This window comes from Geotrypetes seraphini, chromosome 2 (genome assembly GCF_902459505.1).
Source record: "Geotrypetes seraphini chromosome 2, aGeoSer1.1, whole genome shotgun sequence".
In the NCBI taxonomy this organism is placed as follows: Eukaryota; Metazoa; Chordata; class Amphibia; order Gymnophiona; family Dermophiidae; genus Geotrypetes; species Geotrypetes seraphini.
In genome coordinates, this window is record NC_047085.1 from 339,184,854 (window position 1) to 339,196,951 (window position 12,098).

General features: G+C 44.1%; 1 protein-coding gene across 1 annotated transcript in view; it reads left to right on the forward strand.

The window, feature by feature from the left end:
• HECW1 (HECT, C2 and WW domain containing E3 ubiquitin protein ligase 1) overlaps positions 1–12,098 on the forward strand; it is a 318,284-nt gene that overhangs the window by 177,988 nt on the left and 128,198 nt on the right. Inside the window, exon 11 of the mRNA XM_033932848.1 lies at positions 3,340–3,464. Coding sequence (XP_033788739.1) covers positions 3,340–3,464 — 125 coding nt within the window. The remainder of the gene's footprint in view (positions 1–3,339; positions 3,465–12,098) is intronic.

The following is a 12,098-nucleotide window of genomic DNA, read 5'->3' on the forward strand; positions in this document are numbered from 1 at the left end:
ACAATAAACTTTTTATACTGTTTGTCTTATCTCTTGTACATTGTCAGTTCCTGTACAACCTATAGGATATAAGTTAATGATGAGCTATAAATGGACATGTATGGTATAAAAGAAAAATATGAGGGTTTTTTGTGACATAAGGTTGTGTGCTTATAAAATCAATGCCAGCCAATTTTCAGGATAGTCCTGAAGAATATGCATGGGATTGATTTACATGGTGTCAGGTCAAAAGCGCGCCAGGACAAAGGCGCGCCCAGACAATTGAGTGCAGCGCAGAGGCGCGCACCACTCAAAATTACTGTTTTTAGGGCTCCGACGGGGGGGGGCGTGGGGGAACCCCCCCCCACTTTACTTAATAGACATCGTGCCGCGTTGTGGGGGCGTTGTGGAGGGCTTGGGGGGTTGTAACCCCCCATATTTTACTGAAAACTTCACTTTTTCCCTGTTTTTAGGGAAAAAGTTAAGTTTACAGTAAAATGTGGAGGGTTACAACCCCCCAAACCCCCCATAACGCCGGCGTGATGTCTATTAAGTAAAGTGGGGGGGTTCCCCCCCACGCCCTCCCCGTCGGAGCCCTAAAAACAGTAATTTTGAGCGGCGCACACTTGTGGAGGGTGGGGGTGGAGCTTGTAAACAAATCTCTTACATATTCATTGTAAAATCATGCAGAAAAGCTAAACATAAACCCTTAAATCAATTCTTCCATTTTTAATTTTTAATTTACTTGTTTCAACTATTTCAAATAATTCCAAATAAATATTATATATAATTTACACCACCTCACATGTTACATAATCATCACATACATAAATAAAGCCCCCCAATTCATTCAACCCAATAAAATAGTTGTTTGTAAACGTTCACTCAATGTTCACCCGTATCATCAAAATAGCAGTAACTACTTTAGCTTGTACTTGATATACAATGATTCAGCAGTTCTTCATTGCATCAATGGAGAGATCAATTCAAATTCCATATGTTATGTTGTTCTCCACTTGTTCCACAGCATAAGGAAAGTTCATAACATCCACAATAATCAAGCTCGACACGATTTTGTGTTTCGCAAATAGGCGTCTTCAGGAGCTTAATTAGGGCACGGCTCCATTTCATCTAAACATACTTCAATACATAAAACATAAATTACCTACAACCATCCATCCATAATTTCAACAGTATCAAAAAAACTTTTTTAACTATATCAAGATTTAATAATCATCATCAGTTTTACCTTATGAATCATTATACAAAACACTCAACAAGCAGCTTATTCGGATGAGACATCCATACCAGGATCGAACAACAGCCATATGCTGAAGGATAAACTTCTGGTTTGCTTCCCCAATTTCCTGCATCACTATTTAATAAAAGAAAAAAACAGTATTTGCCTTTACGCGAGGTCGTAATCTTCGGGAGATCTTTTCTAATGTGCATGAAAGAATAGACATTGAGGGAGGTGGTCATCGTAAGTGCAAGAAGTGTGTATATTGTAGATTTGCTTGGGAAGTTGATAGAATTACATAAAGAAAAGTTCCTCCCTCCTGTTGCTTTACATGAAGTGTGGGCCCAGGACATGCTTCTGCCGGAGTATATTCCAGATTGGGAGACTATGTGGATGACGTCCTTCAAAGCGATGAAATCCTCAGCGATGTTGCAATTAGTACTTTTTCTCTACCACAGAGTGTATTGGACTCCAAGCAAATTGCACAAAATTGATTCTACAACATCAGATAAATGTTGGTCCTGCATAACGCATGTTGATACTTATAACCACATGATCTACCAATGCTCCTTCTTTCAACACTTTTGGAATGAGGTTTGGCTCACTATTTGTAAGATACTTCCTATAGATGAGCCCATATCTTATCAGACTATTATATACGGTGCTACAGTGCTTAAAACACAGTTGGATAAATTTGAGGCTAGACTGCTTTCATGCTTACTGCTTATTGCTTTTAAATCTATTATGTCCTGCTGGAAGGACTTTTCATCTCTTTCTCATGTCCATTGGTGGAACTCAGTATGTTTATATTCTAAGTTTGAGAAAGCAGCGGAGAAAACCAACTCTCTCACGACTTTCTTAAAAGTTTGGTCTCCTGTTATTGACTACTGTTTGACTTAACTGTATGGTATGCCAGTTGTGCCTTTATGTTCTTATGTTTCAATTTACACATTTTTTTTTTTTTTACCTCAGTGAAGCCTTTCTAGATTCTATCATTATTCATAAATGCATATAGACTCTCTCATATTTTTGACCTCTTATACCTGCTAAGTATGTCATCAGGATCTCTTTGCTAACGTTAAACTGCTAGTTTTTTGCTGCTGGTTTACAGATTGTACTTTTTGGTGCTATACTATTTGTTTTTGTTACTGTTTTATTATGTTGTATGAAAACTTCAAATAAAAAGATTGAACTAAAAAAAAAGAATTAACATTCCCTAATAGTGATAAGCTGTTTTTCCTTTGAGATAAAACCAACTGTGACACTAGGCAAGTAGTATATAGGATAATATGCCCATGCAAAAGATGGTATCTCGGGCAAACAAAGCGAAACATTAAGTATTGTATGGCCCAACATATTAGTAATTTATGTTTTAAAAAACTTGATCTTCCATTAGTAGTCCATTGGGTGCAATATAAGCATGATGGCACTGATTTCAGGTTTGTAGTGCTGACAGTCCAATTAAATAGGGAAGGCAATATAGCTAATGTACTATTAAGAAAAGAGCAACAGTTAATTTATTCATGGGACACAATGGAGCGTAGGGGCCTCAATAAGGAAATAGATTGGCACCTGTTAGGAATTATTCATTATCTGTTGTAGTTTTAATAGAGATGTAGGAAATTGGAGAAGCAAACCGGAAGTTTATTCTTCAACCTATGGCTGTTGTTTGATCCTGGTATGGATGTCTCATCCGAATAAGCTGCTTATTGAGTGTTTTGTATAATGATTTATTGTAAACCGCATAGAACTTCATGGTCCTGCGGTATATAAACTATTTATTATTATTATTATTAAATCTTGATACATTTAAAAAATGTTTTTTTGATACTGTTGAAATTATGACTGCCCTCCGACGACACTACTTCTTGACACTGACACTGACCCTCTTTCCTCGTAGCAGCTGGCCTATGAAGTCACATCCTTCTGGGATTGGGCAGTAGTGTCAGAGGAGCGAGGAGGGAACTGGCCAGGGGACAGGGCATGGACCGGAGCAGGGTGGGACATGAGCTGGGGCACGTAATCTCTTAAGCTGGCCCTGATTTTCAAATGCTTAAAATAAGCATGATTTTCAAAACAACTGACAAAAATCTGTTTTTCTCTTCGGTTCAAAATGTAAGGTATCAAAATATCCAGAGAACAATCGCAACGGAAAGAGCAGAAGAGGATGCAATTAGTCATCGGACGGAGAGGCCTCCTGGGAGCACGGGGGATTCTGATGGGGAACTTCCACAGCCAAATTCAGGTATGAACAAGACTTTGCTCCAGCCTTTGAAAACAGAGCGCTGCAAGTAAACATCATACTTCTTAAAAAATGTGGAGTCTTAACATTATGTTTAATTTCCCAAAAAACCATGGAAATACTTCCAAATGTTAACTGCAAGACGTCTAAAAAATTAGTTTCGAAAATCGGCACTTGGACATCCGAGTGCTGGTTTATGCCATTTTTGGACATTTTTCTCTTTTGAAAATGAACCCCTTAGGGGCGGAGCCTGGCAAGAACGACGTGCAGATGCATAGAGTAGAAGCTCCTCTAGACCAACTCTAATTTCATAGATTATCTCATCCCTTCTCAGTGTAATCTTCATATTTACTTGGATCAAGGTCATGCACTCTTTTACTGGTGACCCCGCCGAAAATGAGCCCCTTAGTAATGTTATTGTGCATAGTAGCATAAAGAAGTATCTGTAAAAATATAAACAATCAGATAATTAAAGACATTGACATAAAGCATTTAGACAAGTTTCAATACTGAGGTAGACCAACCTAGCAACACTTGCCATTGCAGTGGTGTAGTAAGGGGGGTGGCCGCCAGGTGCCTTCGTGGTGGGGACGCTGGCACACATCCCCAACCCCTCTACCACGCACGTGCACATCCCTTCCCTTCCCATATATTTCTTCAAAGTTCCCGGTGTGAGAAGCAACCCCAACCGGCTGCTCGCGTCAGCGTCGGCTCTTCCTCTGCCTAGGAAATGGCATCAGAGGAAGAGCCTACGCTGGTGCGAACAGCAGGTTCACGTTGCTGCTCGCATCGGGAACATTAAAGAGGTACAGGAGAAGGGACGGGGCACACGTGGATGGCAGGAGGAGGAGGCGGGGAAGGAGGGGGGAGGGGGAGTTGCACCGCCGCCCCAGTCGCCTCTCACCTTTGCTACGCCACTGCAACATTGGGTCCAGTTTCAAGAGCTGACAGTCAAAAGGGGGCTGGAAAAATGCAGAAAAAATGAGTAAAGCACTCTGCAACTTATATACACAGTTCAGATGGGGCTCAATATAATAAGATAGAAATGTTACGTTTTTCTAGATGATCCCTTTAATTACTATTGGCGTTCCTATGTTCTACTTGAAGTTAAGAGTGTCACTATGTAATAAAAGCTGAAATAACCTTGGCAAAGCCAAAATGAAGTTATTATCACGTCTCAATTTTGGGGAGATTTCTGCCATTACTGATAAAAGTTCCATAGGATTCCTCTGGCTTCAGACTAGAAGCTGTGATTTTGGAGGAGCCTTTTATCGCTGCTGGCAGGGCCAGATTAATGGGAAGGCCCAGTAGGCACGTGCCTAGGGCCCAAAGTTGTCAGGGAGACCCGTTGAAAAAACAGAGGACTCAGGTGGGGATTTTTTTCCTTTGGCACACAGGCCCCCGGGAAAAATCAGCAGCGCTGCCCCCCCTAGGAGATCGAGAACACCTCCCCCCGGCTTCGACAGCAACAAACCAGAATACGTGACGTTAGAGGGGGTGGACGGCAGACGGGAGGAGTTGCTGCAAGGTCCCGCGATGACTGCGTCTGCCTGCTCTACTCAGGGAAGAAGTACGTGACATCGGAGGGGGTGGACCAGCAGACGCAGTCATCACAGGACCTTGCAGCAACTCCTCGCGTCTGCCAGTCCACCCCCTCCGACATCACAGTTTGTTGCTGTCGATACTGGGGGAAGGCGATGTTGTCGATTTCCAGGGAGGCCCAGTGCTGCTGATTTTTCACGGGGGGCCCGCATTGCCAAAGGAAAAAAAACCCCACCAGAGTCCTCTGTTTATACAGCGGGCCCCCTCTGGTGTAGAAGGGTAATGGAGGGAGAGAAAGAGGCCAGGGTAGTGGGGCAGGGTTTTATGGAAGGGTGGTGAAGGGAGAGAAAGGGGACAGATGCTGATGGAATTGGTGTGCAGGGAAAGGGGAGAGAGATATAAGGGGGAAAGATACTGGAGGGAATTAGGTTGGAGGGAAAGAAAGGGGGCAGATGCTGATGGAATTGTGCAGGGAAAGGGGATAGAGGCATAAGGGGGAAAGATACTGGAGAGATTTGCCTGCACTGCCTTCTTGATATGCATATCTCTCTCATGTATGTTCATTGTGGATATCCTGAAAACCTGGCCTGCCAGTAGATCTCGGGGACCAGAATTGGGCAGCCCTGACGTAGAGTGAGGCATTGTAAACTTGGTTATTAATATAGACTTATATTTCGGATAGTATTATTGCTTTACAATATATTTGAACACTTTTATATATGTATGAAAAGGGTTCAGAGTTAAAGTCCTGGGTAAATAGGTGGGAAGGAAGGGGGATTTATTCAGAGATGTTTGGAGGTTGCATAGATAAAAACTGCACTGGTATGCTAATCTTCGTTTGTTTTTGAATTTAAAAAAAAAAAAAAAAGAAATACAAGTGGAAATAAAGAAGTAAAGAAGAAAACAGATAAATGGTGGCGGGGTGTGGGCGGAGCAGGGAGCAGGGGGCAGGGCCAGGGGGGCCCAGTGTACTTGTGTGCCTAGGGGCCCTCGAAGAATTAATCCTGCTCAGGCAATTTTTTCCCTGTGCATACAGCTTTGTGGTAGCTCAACTCTGATTGCTGGAACCCTTGGGTCGCAGGGGCTAAGTCATGTGACCCTCAGCAGCCCTTTTGATTCCCTCTCAACAACCAACTGAATTTTTCACAGTCGTGTTAGAAATATTTCAAAAACAGCCAAATGAACTTTGCTACTGCTGTGGGGAGGGACTAAATGAGTCCTGCAACTCCCTATGGTTTTCACTGCCCTGGTTCAAAGGACTCCACTCCACGGTTTGTCTTTAGTTTCTTTCTGGCTGTATTTGAGTCACCAGGCAAGCAGCACTGTTTCTGTTTCAGATTTATACTCAACCAGGAAAGGAAAACTCCAGAAATCGAATAAGCATAATATTCAGCTCATTCAGCCCATTTTTAGGGAGCCACCTCCCCCCCCCCCCCAATAGTTGCTTTCAGAGATACCTCACTATGAATGATAACTGAGCAACTGTCAGCTTTCCCCTAATTTTTAGTTTAAAAGCTGTTCTACCAACATTTAAAATATTAATGTCAACAGCCTGTGGACCCCATGTTTTCAGAATAGGCTGCAATTCCCCAGAATAGAAATAATTAATAGTAGTAATGTTGCCTGCTTCCTAAATCTCTCCTCCCTGCACTGTTGTTTCATCCACCCATTGAAATACCAGAGCTCTGCCTGATTCTTGGGTCTTGCATGTAAAACAAGGAGTCTTTCTGAGAATGCTAGCCTGGAGGTCCTGGATTTCAGCTTTCTACCTAAGAGCCTAAATTTGGCTTTCAGAATCTCCCTCCCATATTTTCCTTTGTCATTGATAACCATATGTGCCAAACCGGCTAGCTTCTCCCCAGCACTGTCTAAAATATTATCTAGATCAGTGCCCCACAAAACACAGAGAGGAGGAGAGGCACCAGTAGTGGCATACCTGGGGTATGTGGCACCTGGGGCCCATCATTTTTTGACACCCCACCATGTAAAAAAATATTTTTTGTAATAACCATGAAACGGAATAAATGGTCAGAATAGAAACAGGCAGTGGAGATTTTCTTTTATTGAACCTCATATGTGTAACCATTATTCCAAACATAACATAACATAAATTATGCCTGAATTGTCATGACATTAGAAGTACATATGGAGTAGTTGCAGGTGATGCTTGGGACATTTCTGATTGAGTTAGTTTGGTTTTATGTGTTTTTTGAATAGAAGGGTTTTTATTTCTTTTTTGAAGGTTTTGTAGTCTGTGGTTGAAGTCAATAGGTTGTAGAGTTGGGGATCTAGTGTTGCAGCTCGAGTGGCTAGTAGGTTGTCATACAGTTATTTTCTTTTGATGTTTTTGGTTGGAGGGTGTGTGGGTTCTCCTATGTCTGGTTGAGGTGGATTGAACTAGTTGATTGTTCCAATAGGCTGGGCTGTCTCCGTTTATTGCTTTAAATAGTAGGCAGTGTATTCTCGCTTGTATTGGGAGCCAATGTGAGTCGTGGTATGCCTCTGTGATGTGGTCGAATTTCTTCAGTGAGTAGACCAGTCTTAGGGCTGTGTTTTGTATTGTTTGTAGTTGTTTTGTCATGGTTGTGAAATCTTGACTGTTTTTCCTCCATTTTCTTTCTAGTTATCTGCATTGTCTTTTTAATAGGAGTAGTTCATTGCTCTGGGAGTTGGTAAGTATGAGAGAGAAAAAAAGAATGTAGGCAAACTTGTTGGAGACAAAAGACTTTTCATAAGGTACATGAGAAAGAGAGGAGGAATAGGAATAAGATTGGAAAGGTGGCAATTTGAACCAGTGGGGTAAGAGTTTAAAGAGTTAGGATTGGGACTGATAGCCCAAGCAGAGGAGAACAAACAAGAGAGAGATTGTTTGGAGAACAGAACGGAGATGGCTGAATGAAAAGACCAGTAAAAGCCATCACATTGTTTCAGATCAACTGTGAAAAATATGATGTACTCTTTGGTATTTGCCAGCTACTTGTGATGCAGACTGCCCAAGGAACTTGGCTTGACATAGCATGACTTATCTTAAGAACATGTGAGGAAAGTGGATACTGGGAGGGGTGAAAGAAAGAGGAAGATAGGTAAAAAAAGGAGATATTAAAACGTTTGGGAATCTCTATTCTAGGGATCCTATATTGTTAGTATATCCATTTTTAATGGCCTGGCTTCTGAACACCAAAGTAAACTTATTTACCTGAAGAAATTAGTTACCCCCCCCCCCTCGACACACACACACATTCCACACACATTAATTCTCTTCCATTTTTGTTCCCATTATAAAAAACACTGATAAGTTCCCAGAAAAAAAATACATTAAAATAAGAAGTGAAAACAAAGGCCCCTACAGATGAGAACATAACATAAGAATAGCCTAACTGGGTCAGACCCATGGTCCATCATGCCCAGTAGCCCATTCTCATGGTAGCCAATCCAGGTCACTAGTACCTGGTCAAAACCCAAAGAGTAGCAACATTCCATCTCTGTCCTTCACTTCCATTTCCCTTCCCTCCCCCGGAGGTCTGGCATCTTTCCTTTTTTTTCATCTCCATCCACAGATTCACCTTTTCTCAACTACCCTTTCATCCAGCATCTTTCCCTCCTTCCCCACCATCCTAGGGTCCACCATCTCTCCCTTTCTCTTCCCAACTATCCTCCTATCCAGTATCTCTATCCCCCCTCCACACCATCCCTTGTGTCCAACTTCTCTCCCTTTCTGTTCCTTCCCTCCCTAAATCCCATTATCCACTATCTTTCTCCCATTCCTCTGTTTTAAGACCCATTATTTCTTCCCCCCAAAGTCCGGCATATGCACGTATCTTTGAACCCCCCCTTCCCTCCCTCCCTCTGTGTACTTCTACACCAGGATCCCCTCCCCTAGAGATCTGTCCCCCTGAAGGCCTGTACCCCTCCCGAAGGACTGCACCTCCCCCCCTGAAGGTCTGTCCCCCTGAAGACCTGCACCCGCCCTTAAGACCTACACCCCACCCTTGAAGGCCTGTATCCCCCCCCGAAGGACTGCACCTCCACCCCTGAAGGCCTGTCCCCCCCGAAGGACTGCACCTTCTCCCCCGAAGTTCTGTCCCCACTGAAGGCCTGCACCCGCCCTGAAGGCCTGCACCCCCAAAGGCCTGTACCTTCCCCCAAAGGTCTGTCCCCCCGAAGGCCTGCATCCCCCAGAAGGCCTACACCCCATCCCTGAAGGCTTGCACCCCCACCTGAAGGCCTGTCCCCCTGAAGGACTGCACCTCCTCCTCAAAGGTCTGTCCCCCCTGAAGGCCTATCCCCCATGATCCCCTGAAGGCCTGAACCCCCCCTGAAGGCCTGCACCCAAAGGACTATACCTCCCCCACCAAAGGACTGTCCCTCCCTCCCCCCTGGAAGGCCTGTGTGTTCCCCTCTAGTGGCTGCCTCCCATGCCTCCCATTACCCAATTGCAGCAGAAAGCAACCTGCAGAAAGGATCGCGGGTACTTTAGCGATCCTTGCAGGTTTCCTAGGCCTCCAGAGTTGTCGTCCCTCTGCCGCGGTCCCGTCTCTCCTCTGACGTCAGAGGCAGGATCATGGCAGAGGGACGACAACTCCGGAGACCTATGGCAGCCTGCAAGGATCGCTTAAGTACTCGCGATCCTTTCTGCAGGTTGCTTTCTGCTGCAATCGGGTAAATGAAAGCCTTGGGGTCTGGCCATGAGAAGGGAAGTTCCCGGGCAATGACTCCAAGGCCGGGAGCACCCCCCTCATAGCTTGCACCCGGGGTAGACCGCCCCTCCCCCTTGGTACGCCGCTGGGCACCAGCAAGAAGAGGCATGGGTGCTGGCTAACTACCTACAGCAGGGCTGCCCAAACCCGGTCCTCGAAATCTACTGGCAGGCCAGGTTTTCAGGATATTCACAATGAACCTGCATGAGAGAGATTTGCATACCAAGAAGGCAGTACAGGCAAATCTCTCTCATGCATATTCATTGTGGATATTCTGAAAACCTGGCCTGCCAGTAGATCTCGAGGACCGGACTTGGGCAGCCCTGGCCTACAGAATGTGCCTCTCACTGTGAGAGGCATGTCTAACGTGACCATTTATTTTTTTCATCAAAAGGGGACATCTATTAATTGTCAATCCGGCCCCCCAATCCCGCCCTAGTCCCGCCCCAGTCCCGCCCTAGCCCTGCCCCAATCCTGCCCTAGTCTCGCCCCCCCAATCCCACCCCCAATTTCTTCCATTCATTTTTCATGTACACATAATATCTTATTAATTCATAATGGTATCCATAACATTTTTAAAAAACTACAAAGCACAATATACGCAGAGAAAATGTTAATTATCATTTATATTTGGGGGGTTTCAAAGATGTCAAGGCAGATGACTTTAAAATATGCAATGTCCCCTCAGTGACTATAAAAAAATAGACAAATATAGTGCAAAATATAGACAGCAGATATAAATTCTCAAAACTGACACATTTTGATCACTAAATTGAAAATAAAATCATTTTTCCTACTTTTGCTGTCTGGTGATTTCATGAGTCTCTGATTGCATTTCCTTCTGACTGTGCATTCTTTCTTTCATTTCTTTCTGTACTCAGGCCCAACAGTTGTCCCTTTCTATTCCTTCCCTCCTTTCTTCCTATGTCCTTAGTGCCCTCAGTGCCTCCTTCCCATGTCCTTAGTGCCCCTTCCTATGTCCTTAGTGCCCCCAGTGCCTCCTTCCTATATCCTTAGTGCCCCCAGTGCCTCCTTCCTATGTCCTTAGTGCCCCAGTGCCTCCTTTCTATGTCCTTAGTGTCTCATCCTATGTCCTTAGTGCCCCCAGTGCCTCCTTCCTATATCCTTAGTGCCCCCAGTGCCTCCTTCCTATGTCCTTTAGTATCCCATGCTATGTCCTTAGTGCCCCCAGTGCCTCCTATGTCCTTAATGCCCCTTCCCATGTCCTTATTGCCCCTAGAACATAGAAACATAGAAACATAGAACATAACGGCAGAAAAGGGCCACGGCCCATCTAGTCTGCCCACACTAATGGCCCACCCCCTAACTATCTCCATGAAGAGATCCCACATGCCAATCCCATCTTTCTTAAAATCTGGCACTCTGCTGGCCTCTATTACCTGTTGTGGAAGATTATTCCAGTGATCAACCACCCTTTCGGTGAAGAAATATTTTCTGGTGTCGCCATGAAATTTCCCACCCCTGATTTTCAACGGATGCCCTCTTGTTGCCGTGGGTCCTTTAAGGAAAAAGAGATCCTCTTCCACCTCGATATGGCCTGTGACATATTTGAACGTCTCGATCATGTCTCCCCTCTCTCTGCGTTCCTCAAGTGAGTACAGCTGCAACTTACCCAGTCGTTCCTCATATGGAAGATCCTTGAGATCTGAGACCATCCTGGTGGCCATTCGCTGAACCGACTCAACTCTCCGCACATCTTTTTGATAATGCGGCCTCCAGAATTGTACACAGTATTCCAGATGGAGTCTGAAGGAAAAGCTGCTTGTTTACCTCATTGGAATAACTACAAGGCGGCATTGTATCTTCCAAAACAGACAATATTCGTTTATTGTTAGTATAAAAACTATAAGTATTACAGCAGCAAAGGCATATTAGAAAAATGTATTGTCGGTTCAGAATATGCAATGGAGAGCAGAACTAACACTCATATGCTTAGCAGGGGGCTAGCAGTTCCCTGCAGCATTAGTAAGTGAATCTCTCTGGCTTTACCTAGAATGCACGTGATTTTTATACAGAGAAATTCTTCCTTTGTTCCAAAAAAGTCCATCCCCGAATTCTGGTTATGTAATTCCCTATTGGTACAAAAAATAATGTATAGCTAACTCCTTCCTTCCGTCCACGCCTCTCTCTCACCTCCACACACACCCCCCCTCTCAGTAAAGGGGGGGCCTTGCAGAAACAGAGAACTCTTGGTGAACTTTCTTTCCCAAGCGCTGAGATCACTTTATCACTTTGTAGATGCTAATTAGTGGTTTTACAATTCTGTGCATATTCGGGATGGTGTCCTTGTAAGATGAAAAGTTGGCAAAGGTGACCTTTCAACAATCCAGCTGTTTGGTTCCCATAGCTTGGTTCAGAGACAGAGAGCAAATGTTTT